The following is a 14,681-nucleotide window of genomic DNA, read 5'->3' as shown; positions in this document are numbered from 1 at the left end:
ATATTCCTTTAACTTTCTTTTTATTTATTTATTTATTTATTTTTTATTAAAAAAAATTTTTTTTCAACGTTTTTTTTTTTTTTATCTATTTTTGGGACAGAGAGAGACAGAGCATGAACGGGGGAGGGGCAGAGACAGAGGGAGACACAGAATCGGAAACAGGCTCCAGGCTCCAAACCATCAGCCCAGAGCCTGAAGCGGGGCTCGAACTCACGGACAGCGAGATCGTGACCTGGCTGAAGCCGGACGCTTAACCGACTGCGCCACCCAGGCGCCCCTAACTTTCTTATTTATGTATTTATTTGTTTATTAATCTATCTATGTACTGTATCTATCTATCTATCTATCTATCTATCTATCTATCTATTTAAATCCAAGTTAGTTAGCATATAGTAAAATAATGATTTCAGGAGTAGATTCCAGTGATTTATCCCCTATGTATAACACCCAATGCTCATCTCAATAAGTGTCTCTTACTTAAGTCTCCTTCCATTTATCCCATCTGTCCACCCACAACCCCTCCAGCAACCCTCAATTTGTTCCCTGTATTTAAGAGTGTCTTATGTTTTGCCCCCTTCCTTGTTTTTACATTATTTTTGCTTCCCTTCCCTTATGTTCATCTGTTTTGTGTCTTAAATTCCTCATATGACTGAAATCATATAATATTTGTCTTTCTCTGACTAATTTGGCTTAGCATAATACCCTCTAGTTCCATCCACGTAGTTGCAAATGGCAAGATTGCATTCTTTTTGATTGCTTAGTCAATCCATATATAATGGTATATACGGTATAATGATATATATATATATATATATACACACATATATATATATATATATATATATATATATATATATACCAATTCTTCTTTATCTATTCATCCATTGATTGACATTTGGGCTCTTTCCATACTTTGGCTTTGGGCTTTGACATTTGGGCTCTTTCCATACTTTGGTTTAGCATAATACCCTCTAGTTCCATCCATGTAGTTGCAAATGGCAAGATTTCATTCTTTTTGATTGCCTAGTCAATCCATTATATATATATATATATACACATACATATACATATATATATACCAATGGTATATATACCATTATATACATATATAATGGTATATATGTATGTATATATATATATATATATATATATATAAATAATGGTATATATGGTACCATTATATATATATAATGGTATATATGGTGTGTGTGTGTATATATATATATATATATATATAATGGTATATATGGTATAATGGTGTGTGTATATATATATATATACACACACACACAAACATATATATATAAAATGGTATATATATATATATACATATATACATATGTGTATATATATATACCAATTTTTCTTTATCTATTCATCCATTGATTGACATTTGGGCTCTCTCCATACTTTGGCTATTGTTGATAATGCTTCTACAAACATCGGGGTGCATGTGCCCCTTTGAAACAGCGCACTTCTATACTTTGGATAAATACCTGGTAGTACAATTTCTGGGTCATAGGGTAGTTCTATTTTTAATTTTTTGAGGAACCTCTGTACTGTTTTCCAGAGTAACTGCACCAGTTTGCATTCCTACCAACAGTGCAGAAGAATTCCTCCTTCTCCACATCTTGCCAACATCTGTTGTTGCCTGAGTTGTTAATTTTAGCCAGTCTGACTGGTATGAGGTGGTATCTCATTGTGGCTTTAATTTTGTATTTCCCTGATGATGAGTGATGTTGAGCAGTTTTTCATGTGTCGGTTTGCCATCTAGATGTCTTCTTTGGAGAAGTGTCTTTTCATGTCTTTTTCCCATTTCTTCACAGGTTTCTTTGTTTGTTTTGGACCTGGACTCTTGTTTTTTGGGAGCTTTTTTATTAAAGTTTTTATTTTGCTTTTGTTTCCTTCGCTTCCAGTGACGTGATGAGTAAGAAGTTTCTGTGGCCAAGGTGAAAGAGGTTTTTGCATGCTTTCTCCTAGAGGATTTTGATGGCTTCTTGTCTTACATTTAGGTCTTTCATCCATTTTGAACTTATTTTTGTGTATGGTGTAAGAAAGTGGTCCAGGTTCATTTTTCTGCATGTCACAGTGCAGTTTTCCCAGCACCATTTTTTAAAGAGACTGTCTTTATTCCATTGGATATTCTTTCGTGCTTTGTCAAAGATTCATTGGTCATACATTTGTGGGTCCATTTCTGGGTTCTCTATTCTGTTCCAAGGATCTGAATGTCTGTTTTTGTGCCAGTACCATACTGTCTTGATGATTCCAGCTTTATAATACATCTTGAAGTCCAGGATTGTGATGCCTCCAGCTTTGGTTTTCTTTGTCAGGATTGTTTTGGCTATTTGGGGTCTTTTGTGGTTCCGTACAAATTTTAAGATTGTTTATTCTCTGTGAAGAATGCTGGGCTTATTTTGATAAGGATTGCACTGAATATGTAGATTGCTTTGAGTAGTATTGACATTTGAACAATATTTGTTCTTCCAATCCAGGAGCATGGAATATTTTTCCATTTTTTTGTCTTTTTCAATTTCTTTCATAAGCTTTCTATAGTTTTCAGTGTATAGATTTTTCACCTCTTTGGTTAGATTTATTCCTAGGTATTGTATGGTTTTTGGTGCAATTGTAAATGGGATTGATTCCTTGATTTCTCTTTCTGTTGCTTCATTATTGATGTATAGGAATGCAACTGATTTCTGTGCATTGATCTTATATCCTGCGACTTTGCTGAATTTATGAATCACTTCTAGCAGTTTTCTTGTGGAATCTTTTGAGTTTTCCATATAAAGTATCGTGTCATCTGCAAAGAGTGAAAGTTTGACCTCCTCCTGGCTGATTTGGATGCCTTTTATTCCTTTTGTTGTCTGATTGCTGAGGCTAAGATTTCCAATACTATATTGAATAACAGTGGCAAGAGTGGACATCCCTGTCTTGTTCCTGACCTTAGGGGAAAAGCTGTCAGTTTTTCCCCATTGAGGATGATATTATTGTTGGGTCTTTTGTATATAGCTTTTATGATCTTGAAGTATGATCCTTCTATTCCAACTTTCTTGAGGATTTTTATCAAGAAAGGATGCTGTATTTTGTTGAATGCTTTCTGTGCATCTATTGAGAGGATCATGTGGTTCTCATCCTTTCTTTTATTGATGTAATGTATCACATTGATTGTTTTGCGGATATTAAACCAGCCCTGCATGCCAGGTATAAATCCCACTTGGTTGTGCTGAACAATTCTTTTAATGTATTGTTGGATCCAGTTGGCTAATATCTTGTTGAGGTGTTTTGCATCCATGTTCATCAGGGAAATTGTTATGTAGTTCTCTTTTTTAATGGGGTCTTTGTTTAGTTTTGGAATCCAGGTAATGCTGGCTTCATAGAATGAGTTTGGAAATTTTCTTTCATTTCTATTTTTGAAAAAGCTTCAAAAGAATGGATGTTAACTCTGCTTTAAATGTTTGGTAGAATTCCCCTGGACTCTTGTTTTTTGAGAAGTTTTTTATTGTTAATTAGATTTTTTACTGATTATGGGTCTATTCAAATTTTCTATTTCTTCTTGTTTCAGTTTTGGTAGTTTACATGTTTCTAGGTATTTGTCCATTTCTTCCAGATTGCCCAATTTATTGGCATATAATTGCTCATAATATTTTCTTATTATTGCTTGTATTTCTGCTGTGTTGGTTGTGATCTCTCCTCTTTCATTCTTGATTTTATTTATTTGGGTCCTTTCCTTTTTTCTTTTTGATCAAACTGGCTAGGGGTTTATCAATTTTGTTAATTCTTTCAAAGAACCAGCTACTGGTTTTTTGTGTTTTTGTGTTTTTTGTGTTTTTTGTTTGTTTGTTTTGGTTTCAATAGCATTGATTTTTTGCTCTAATCTTTATTATTTCCCATCTTCTGCTGGTTTAGGGTTTTATTTGCTATTCTTTTTCCAGATCTTTAAGTGTAAGGTTAGGTTGTATATTTGAGACCTTTCTTTTTTCTGTAGGAAGGCCTGTATTGCTATATACTTCCCTCTTATGACTGTCTTGGCTGCATCCCAGAGATTTTGGGCTGTGGTGTTATCATTTTCATTGGCTTCCATGCACTTTTTAATTTCCTCTTTAACGTTTTGGTTAGCCCATTCATTCTTCAGTAAGATGTTCTTTAGTTTCCAAGTACTTGTTATCTTTCCAAATTTTTTCTTGTGGTTGATTTCAAGTTTCATAGCATTGTGGTCTGAAAATATGCATGGTATTATCTCTATCTTTTTGTACTTGTTGAGGGACGATTTGTGTCCGCATGTATGATCTATTCTGGAGAATGTTCCATGTGCACTCAAGAAGAATGTGTATTCTGCTGCTTTAGGATGAAATATTATGAATATATCCATTAAGTCCATCTAGTCCAGGGTGTCATTAAAAGGAATTGTTTCCTTGTTGATTTTCTGTTTAGATGGCCTGTCCATTGCTGTAAGTGGAGTGTTGAAGTTCCCTACTATTAAGGTATTATTATCAATGAGTTTCTGTGTTCATGATTAATTGATTTATTTATTTGGGTACCTCCACGTTTGGAGCATAAGTGTTTACAATTGTTAAATCTTCTTGGTGGATAGACACATTATGATATAATGCCCTTCTTCATCTCGTTACAATCTTTATTTTAAAGTCTAGATTGTTTTGGGGTGCCTGGGTGGCTCAGTTGGTGAGGCATCCAACTTTGGCTCAGGTCATGATCTTGTGATTTGTGAGTTTGAGCCCTGCCTTGGCCTCTGTGTTGACAGCTCAGAGCCTGGAACCTGCTTCTGATTCTGTGTCTCCCTCTCTTGCTCTGTCCCTCCCCTGTTCATGCGTTCTCTCTCTCTCTCTCAAGAATAAATAAAACATTAAAAAAAAAAGTAAAGCCTAGATTGTCTGATATAAGTATGACTGTTTTGGCTTCCTTTTAGTGACTATTAGTGTGATAGATGGTTCTCCATCCCCTTACTTTCAATCTGAAGGTATTTTAAGGTGTAAAATGGATCTCTTGTAAACAGCATATAAATGGATCCTCTTTTCTTATCCATTCTGTTACTCTATGTCTTTTGATTAGAATGTTTAGTCCATTGATATTTGGAGTGAGTACTGAAAGATATGAATTTGTTGCCATCATTTTGTCTGTAGAGTTGGAGTTTCTGGTGGTATTCTCTGTTCCTTTCTAGTCTTTGTTGTTTTTGGTCTTTTTTGATTTTTTTTTTCATCTTTTTTTTTCCCTTAGAGAGTGCCCCTTAAAATTTCTAGCAGGGTGGGTTTAGTGATCACGAACTCCTTTAATTTTTGTTTGCCTGGAAATCCTTTTATCTCTTCTTATATTTTGAATGACAGCCTTGCTGGATAAAGAATTCTTGGATGCATATTTTTCTGATTCAGCATATTGAAATATCCTGCCACTCCTTTCTGGCCTGCCAAGTTTCTGTGGACAGGTCTGATGCAAACCTGATCTGTCTTCCTTTGTAGGTTAAGGACTTTTTTTCCTTGCTGCTTTCATGATTCTTTCTTTGCCTGAGTATTTTGCGAATTTAGCCATGATATGCCTTGTTGATGGTCGGTCTTTGTTGAATTTAACGGGAGTTATCTGTGCTTCCTGGATTTTGAGGTCTGTGTCTTTCCCCAGGTTAGGAAAGTTTTCTGCTAGGATTTGCTCACATAAACCTTCTACCCCTTTTTCTCTCTCTTCATCTTCTGGGACCCCTATGATTCTCATGTTATTCCTTTTTAATGAATCACTGAGTTCTCTAATTCTTGTATAGTTCTCTTTTGCCTTAGTCTCCCTCTTTTTTTCTGCTTCATTATTCTACATAAGTTTGTCCACTATATCACTGGTTCACTGCTCTGCTTCATCCATCCTTGCCACCGTGGCATCCATTCAAGGTTACATCTCAGTTATAACATTTTTTTTTTTAATTTTTTTTTTTCAACGTTTATTTATTTTTGGGACAGAGAGAGACAGAGCATGAATGGGGGAGGAGCAGAGAGAGGGAGACACAGAATCGGAAACAGGCTCCAGGCTCTGAGCCATCAGCCCAGAGCCTGATACGGGGCTCAAACTCACGGACCGCGAGATCGTGACCTGGCTGAAGTCGGACGCTTAACCGACTGTGCCACCCAGGCGCCCCTCAGTTATAACATTTTTAATTTCATCCTTACTAGATTTTATGTTTATTATCTCCACAGAAAGGGATTCTATGCATTTTCCAGCCCCAGCTAGTATTATTATTATCATGATTCTAAATTCTGGTTCAGACATCTTGCTTGTATCTGTGTTGATTAAGTCCCTGGCTGTCATTTCTTCCTGTTCTTTCTTTTGGGGTGAATTCCTTCGTTTCATCATTTTGAAGGAAGAAAAGGAATTAATAAAATTAAAAAAATTAAAATTAAAAAATGAAAACAACACAAAAAAATCAAATAAAGGATGCTATATCCTATGTTTTGGTCTGGTTGTTGAAAGAAACTTTGTACAATAGAGAAAAAAAGGGAAAATAGAGAAAAGAAAAAAAGAAAACATTTGAAAATTAAAAAAAAATGAACACAATAGAATAAAATGAAATGATGAAAGTAAAATAGAATTTAAAAAATTAACAAAAAATATAGTATAAGAAAATTAAAGAAAATCTTTTTTATAAAACTGGAAAATAAAATATTTTTTTTCTCTTTCTGTATTCACGAATAAAAGAAAAAGAAAAAAATTAAATAAATGGGTCAGTGAACAGAATGAAATACTATGGAAATTACCTCTAGTTTCCCCTGGAAGTCAAACTATGAAGCACTTTACAGTCCGCAAACTAAGCTGGCAGAGAGACCTGTGGTGTTCCTCAAGGGTGTGGTTGGCCCAGTTGGGCAGGTTTTGCTGTAACAGCTCCATTCTCCACTAGATAGTGCTGCTTAGTTTACTGGGGTTGATGGTTGTGTTGTGTGTAGGCATGTAAGAGTGTGTGCAGCAGGGGAGAAAATGGTGTCACCCAGCTACCCAGTCCCTAGTTTCAGACTCTGTGCTCTCCCCATAGGACAATCAAGCACCCCTACTTTTCTCTGTCTTCAGTCCACTCCTTGCTTCTATACTGTCCACAACCAAACCATCAGCCTTCCAGGCAGCACCTCCTTCCCAAATTTTATCTCAGATGGGGCTGTGTTTCCAAATCCCTCACTTCTGAAGGCCCTGTAGCTATGACCTCTCAGACCCTCTGGAGGAGGGTCTTGCAGAGCAATGGAACATTCATGTGACTATGATGCTGTATATGCCCAGAGACTGTGGCTGGGTGCCAGCCTGCCCCAGAAAATGTTGGCACAATTGTGTAGCAGTAGCATTTCAGGGATTATGGTAAATCACAGCACACATCTGGCATCAGGCTTCACCCTTAACATCCTTATTCCAACACCAGTGAATGTGGTTGTTCTCTGGGTCCACTAGGACCTTTGCCTGTGGTGAAGCTGTACAGTCTCTACCAAATGTCCTCCCAAAATGAGAACCATCTCTTCCCATGTGACCCGAGGACCCCTCAGACCTCACTTTCTGCTCCTGGGGATTAGCCCTCCTCAGCAAAGCTCCTCCAGGTATTGAGCTGCAGAGTTTCAGACTCTGTTCTCTCCCTGTTTATAGAGTCTTAATGGAATTTAAACCCTCTTATTTCTCCTTTCTCCCTTTTCTGTTCAGTCCTTTGTGGCTATTTCCTCTTTCTCTCCAGTTGCTTTGGGGAGGGGTGCTTTTACTGTACTCTCCCCCCATGTCCATCCTCTCTCTGCAAGCAAAAACAGCTCCCTACCATGTGAGACTTGTCGCTCCCTAAGTTCATCTCTCCATGCTGCGTACCTGTCAGGGTCTTTGGTTTAAGTTGTGCAGATTGTTGTGTTAATCCTCAAATCAAGTTTTCTAGGTGTGTAAGATGGTTTGGTGTTAATCTAGCTGCATTTCAGGGACTAGAGAGGCAAAAAAAACTTTCATGCTGCTCTGCCATCTTGGCCCCTCTCAGAAAGTGTCTTTCTTTTACTTTCTAATGATACATTTGACCTGATGATGATTCCTTTTTTATCTGAAATCTGACGTCTTGAATCCTGTAGGGTGATTCCCTTCTGACTCATTGAACTTCTTGTTGACCTGTATTACTGGATTCAGTTCCTCTGCCTGCCTTGTCAAAATTCGCATGTGCTGATCTCAGTCTTTTCATTTCACTTTGCAACTTCTCCCAAATAACTTTACACACTTTTGTGGTTTGAAGTAATGTGAAGTTTTTACTGCAATTATGCTTCCTAACTATGTATTTCTAATAATTTTTTCCTGAACTTCAAGCTGTAAATGCGCCTGCCCGATATGTGGCCATATCTTGACATTCCACAGACATTTTAGGCTGTATATATCAAAAAATAAACTCACTATTTTTGGGCCCTCTCCTTGACATTCCCTTGCATTTTTGTTTCAGTTTGTGTTCCCTTCAATTCATTCAGTTACCTATTTCATAAACATGTCAATCATCCTTATGACCTCTTCCTTCTTAACCCAGAAACACAACATTCAGTTGTACAGTTTATACACTGAAAATGTAGGCCCAGACCTGACCATAGGGATGGATTCAGGAGTTGGCAAATATTTTTCTGTAAAAAATATTCAGGAGCTGTATATAGTAAATACTTTGAGTTTTGCATAGCATATGGTTTTTCTGTTGCAACTACCCGATTCTGCTGCTGTAATGTGAAAGCTCCATAGACAACATGTAAACACATGAATGTGGCTGTATTCCAATGAAAATTTACTTACAGTAACAGGTACAGTGTGCCATTTCCTGGGATGGAGCTAGGATTGCTGAAATTCAGCCTATGTTCTACTTGGCTAAACCATGGGTCCAACACAGGCAATGTTATTGGACTAAAAGTCATCATGCCTTTAGCCTCCATCTCTAAATTTGATCATCTCATCATTTTAACTTTACTTTCCAAATATTTCTTGAATACATGCCTTTTCTTTTCTAAATTCGTTGCCATTAACTAAATTTAGTCCTCAACTAGTATTTCAAAGCCTTCCTAGTCTGACTTTCAAATCTTATAAACAAATCTTATAAACAAAATTCAAATCAAACCATGCCACCCACAACATGAAAAGAAAGTTCTTATGTACTTTATTGAAAGCACATTTGATATGATTTTCTAGTCTCATCTGCTATCACTTTTTCTGTTGAGCTTTATATTCCAGTAACACTGAATCATCTGTAGTCCCAAGAAGGAGTTATCTCTATTTATCCACTATCTCTTCTTTTTTACTGCCTTCCCATTTTCAAATTGTCACATACCAAAGTCACTTTCAGACTCTAATACTAGTCCCAATTCTCATATTTCTACAAATACTTCCCTTTAATATCCTACAACCACTGACAGAATTAACAACTCCCTCTTCTTTGCAATTTATTAAGCTTATACACATATCAGTAACCGAACATATTACACTGCATATACACAGATATATCTGACTACACTTTTTTCTGCCTTAGTAGACCATATGCTCTTTAAGCCCAAGGATTGTATTTCAGTCATCTGTGAGTGTACAGTGCTTAGCATAAGTCTCAGCATGGCATGAATTCTCAATATTTGTTCAACTGAACTGACCTGAATTCTACTTTAAGACTGAAATTTGAAAGAAGCTACTGCCTTGATGCTGCTTCCCAAAGAGGTCAGAAATACTGAGATGTTTATATTTTGAATGCAGAAAGAACTTCCAGATCATTATAGACCTTGGATGGAAATTGCTAACAAACTCCCTCACTTGATTGAGAGTCACCAGCTTCAAGCTCAAGTGGACAAGGTATATCTTTTTTTCATTCTCCTTAAGTTCTTCTCACCTTCCTATTTTCATCCCCGTACCACTTTTTTTTCTCAGCACTGTGAAAGTGGGTCAAGGACCCAGGGACACCAAATGTTGCCACTGAGATTACCAAAAAGGGTATCTCACATTTCCTAAAGAGTGGAATGACTACTTCTTCATATGACACATGTATTTCCGTAAAATTTCCAGAGTCTGCACAAAACAATTTCTGGAACATATTAAGCCCTCAACAAATATTTGCCTAAAAAAGGAAGGCAGTCTGGTTGGGAATTGTAGGCAAGTTGATGGATAAGGTCTACCTTGAGAAGGATGAGCATAGAAATTCTCAGTGTCCTCATTGCATGTCACATGGTCAGGTTTCCTCTGCCTTAATTTTACCATCCGGGTCTTAGAGAGTATTGGACTCAAGAGAATTGCTGAGTTTTAAAGTCAGGGTTGGTAGGTCTGCAAAAATAATTGATAAAAGGAGCAATATTTTCCAAGAGTGAATAAGAGACAATGAAATTTCTTGGTCCTGGAAGTACTGACATTACCACACAGTAATAATAAGAAGATATAATTGGAGGAATATAGACTTTGATTTGGAAAGACCTGAGTTTGAGTCTTGGTTTTTATCACTTAGTAGCTATCTAACTTGTAAACAGATTACTTCACCCAAGTAACTCTGCTTCCTTATTTATAGAAGAGGAGTAATTCTGGTGTCATAGAGTTGTGGGAACTACATGGCTTTGAATAACCCTCTGTATTCCTTGCTACTTCACAGTGCTCAATATATATTTATATTTCCATCTAGTCTCCTCTCCATCAGCTTTAATCCCACCTATTTGGAATACCATGTGGTTTCAGAGATACAAGAAAGGTTTTTCATTCTCTCAAACTCTCCATCACTGACTTAAACATATTTAGTATCTATAAATACTAATGCATTTAAATATACTTCCTAGATGTCTGCTAAGTTCAGGCACAAGATTGGAAATCCTGGAAAAGATTCAAGAGACTGTCTTCAACATTTATGAAAATGGCAAATTAAACCTAAGAATGTATTTTCCTGCTGCATAAAGTCTTATCAATATGACAAAGAAATACAAGAAGAAGAAAAATAATAAAATATCTTTAAATGCAGGAAAACAAGAGAAAGTACCAAAGGTGGATAAAACTAAAAAACTGTATCACATCAAGCAAATTACATCAGAGTCTGTGGTATGCATGCCAAGCATTCAACCAAAGTAAATTAAGCCTCTATAGCCTCCCTCTCCCATGTCAGAGTAACAGGACATAGAAACAAGGTGGAGTCTGGTATAGTCTGTAGAAGGACAGATTAAGATTCAATTTGTGAACTACACAATTCTCTGCACCAGGCTTTCCTCAGGTTCTGTTTGATTAAACTGTCATGAGTGAAATGAAGGACTCATTGAATTGGTGGTCTTCATATGTTAAATATCAATGAGAAAAAGCTAGGAGTGTCCAGCTAACTTCTGGCCACTGAATACATGGGAGATGGGGAAACAGCTTAGTACAGCAGTGAAAATAATCCCCAGACACTTCTACTGGGTTGAATAGTGTTTCACCAGAAATAGTGTCCATTTGGAAACTGTGACTGTAACCTTATTTGGAAATAAGGTCTTTGCAGATAAAATCAAGGTAAATGAGGTCATACTGTATTAGGGTGCACTCTAATCCAATATGACTGGTGTATTTATAAGGAGAAAGAAATATGGCCAGAGACCTACGAACAATTGGGGAAGAACACCATATGAAGATAGAGGCAGAGATAGAAATAATGTATGTATAAGCCAAAGTGTCAACAGTTGCTGGTAATCACCAGAAACTGAGAAGGGAACATGGAACAGATTGTCCCTCAGAAATTCCAGAGAGAACCAACCTTACAAACACCTTAATTTGAGACTTCTATTGTCCAGAATTGTGAGTTCTATAGTTTTAAGCTTCTGAGTTTGTGTTCATTAGTTGAGGCAGCCCTAAGAAACTATTACAACACTCTTGGCCAGTCTCTACATTTCTAATTACTTAAAAAAAATCTAACTACATGAAACCACTTTTAAGACTTCACTGGGGCACTTGGCTGCTCAGTTGGTAAAGCATGAACCTCTTGATCTTGGTGTTGTAGGTTTGAGTCCCACACTGGGTGTAGGGATTACTTTTAAATTAAAAAAAAAAAAAAGATTTTTAAAAAAGGACTTCACCAGCTCAGGCTCATACTGAATCAATTGGAAATCAATCATAAAAAGTAATCATTATGGTTTCCAGGGCCATATACGGAGCTACAGACTAAAAACATGTTCTCTTGAGACCTTTACTTTGCGCAGGCAACACAATAATTGAATTTACAGTTTTGATCTTAAAGTACCTCAAGGCCAACCACCTTGCTCTTAGAAAGCCCCAATATACCTATCTATGTTTAGGTACAAAACAAACAAACTTTTTTTGGTTTAGATGCATCCATCTTCCAGAAAGCGTCCCCTTTCTCCACTCCACTGCTACAAAACATTACAGGCAACAGACTTGCTCACAGGAAGCTACACAAGAGGAATCTCAGTAGGATTCTGGAAACATGATAAGGGAAGCTATATTAGCTATTATTTCTGGTAAAACTGACCACCATTCCTGAACATGAATAGATAATATCAAATTACCATGTGATATAAAGAGAAGGGGTAAGTCAAAAAGCAGTAAGAAGGGTCTGGACATTCAGAACAAACGGCTGTGATGAAATCAATGTTTTTAAACATATTAAAGCAGCAGAATACCCATTCTTTTTGAAAGCACATGGAACAGTTAGAGAATGGATAATTTACTGGGGCACAAATCACCCCTCAACTACAAAAAGATTGAAATCATACTATGAATATTTTATAACAACAATGCCATGAAGCTTGAAGTTAACCACATGAAAAATTATGGAAAGACCACAAATACATGAAAGTTAAAGAACATCCTACTAAAGAATGAGTGGGTTGACCAGGAAATTAAAAATGAAAGTAAGAAGCATATGGAAGCAAATGAAAATGAAAACATGACAGTTCAAAACCTTTGGGATGCAGAAAAGGGAGTCCTAATAAGGAAGCATATTGCAATACAGGCCTATCTAAAGAAGAAATAAAAGTCTCAAATACACAAGCTAGAAGAGGAACAATAAATAAAGTCTAAAGCCCATGAAAGAAGGGACATGATAAAGATTAGAGGAGAAATAAGTGATAGAGAAACAAACAAACAAACAAACAAAAACAGCAGAACAGATCAGTAAAACCAAGAGCTGGTTCTTCAAGAGAATTAATAAAATTGATAAGCCCTTAGCCAGACTTAACAAAAAGAAAGGAGAAAGGACCCAGAAAATAAAATCGCAAATGAAAAGGGAGAGATCACAATCAATACCACAGGAATACAAACAATTATAATAAAGCCTTATGAAAAATTATATGCCATCAAACTGGGCAATTTGGAGAAAAATGGACAAATTCCTAGAAACATACAAACTACCAAAACTGAAACAGGAAAAACTAGAAAATTTGAACAAATCCATAACCAGCAAAGAATTTGCATCAGTAATCAAAAATCTCCCAACAAACAAAAGTCTTCTCAAACTGTTCCAAAAACTAGAAATGAGAGGAAAACTTCCAAAGTCATTTTACAAGGTCATCATTATCTTGATTCCAAAACCAGACAAAGACCCCACTAAAAAGGAGAATTACAGGCCAATATTCCTGATGAACCTGGATGTAAAATTTCTCAACAAGATGCTAGCAAATCAAATTCAACAGTATTAAAAGAATTATTCACCATTATCAAGTGAGATTTATTTCTAGACTGAAGGGCTGGTCAATATTCACAAATCAATCAATGTTATACACCACAGTAATAAAAGAAAGGGCAAGAACCATATGATCCTATCAACAGATCCAGAAAAATCATTTGACAAAATATAGCATCCATTCTTGATAAAAACCTTCAACAAAGTAGGGATAGATGGAACATGCCTCAACATCATAAAGGGCATATATGAAAGATCCACAGCTAATATCATCCTCAATGGTGAAAAACTGAGAACCATTTCTCTATGGTCAGGAATAAGACAAGGATATCTATCTACTCTCACCATTACTATTTAATATGGTACTGAAAGTCTTAGCCTCAGCAATCAGAAACAAAAAGAACTAAAAGGCATCCAATTGGCAAAGAAGACATTAAACTTCTTCTCTATTTGCAGAGAACATTATACTCTATGTAGGAAACCCAAAAGTTATAAAATTGTTAGAACGAATACATGAATTCAGTAAAGTCACAGGATATAAAGTCAACATATAGAAATCTGTTGCATTTCTATACACCAGTAATAAAGCAGCAGAAAAAGAAATAAAGGAATTGATCCCATTTGCAATTGCACCCAAAACAATAAGATACATATGAATAAACCTAACCAAAGAGGCAAATGAACTGTACTCTGAAAACTATAGAACACTTATGAAAGAAACTGAAAAAGACACAAGAAATGGAAAAAACATTCCAGACTCATGAATTGGAAGAACAAACATTGTTAAAATGCCCATACTACCCAAAGCAATGTATACATTCAATGCAATCCCTATCAAAATACCACCAGCATTTTTCACAGAGCTAGAACAAACGATTCTAAAATTTGTATGGAACCACAAAAGACCCCAAATAGCCAAAGCAATCCTGAAAAAAAACAGCAAAACTGGAGGCATCACGACTCCAGACTTCAAGCTTTAATGCAAAGCTTGTCCTCAAGACATTTGTCCTCAAGACAATATGGTACTGGCACAAAAACAGACACATAGATCAGTGGAACAGAATAGGAAACCCAGAAATGGACCCCCAACTAT

The 14,681-nt window shown here is 36.3% G+C and overlaps 1 protein-coding gene across 1 annotated transcript in view; it reads left to right on the top strand.

The window, feature by feature from the left end:
• IDO2 (indoleamine 2,3-dioxygenase 2) overlaps positions 1–14,681 on the top strand; it is a 64,958-nt gene that overhangs the window by 19,251 nt on the left and 31,026 nt on the right. Inside the window, exons 2-3 of the mRNA XM_040490377.1 lie at positions 9,706–9,801; positions 10,767–10,831. Coding sequence (XP_040346311.1) covers positions 9,706–9,801; positions 10,767–10,831 — 161 coding nt within the window. The remainder of the gene's footprint in view (positions 1–9,705; positions 9,802–10,766; positions 10,832–14,681) is intronic.

Source organism: Herpailurus yagouaroundi, unplaced genomic scaffold, assembly GCF_014898765.1.
Source record: "Herpailurus yagouaroundi ecotype Mexico unplaced genomic scaffold, PumYag 28, whole genome shotgun sequence".
Taxonomy (NCBI): domain Eukaryota; kingdom Metazoa; phylum Chordata; class Mammalia; order Carnivora; family Felidae; genus Herpailurus; species Herpailurus yagouaroundi.
Note: the sequence above shows the minus strand (reverse complement) of the source record. Positions and strands in the feature narration are given on the sequence as shown.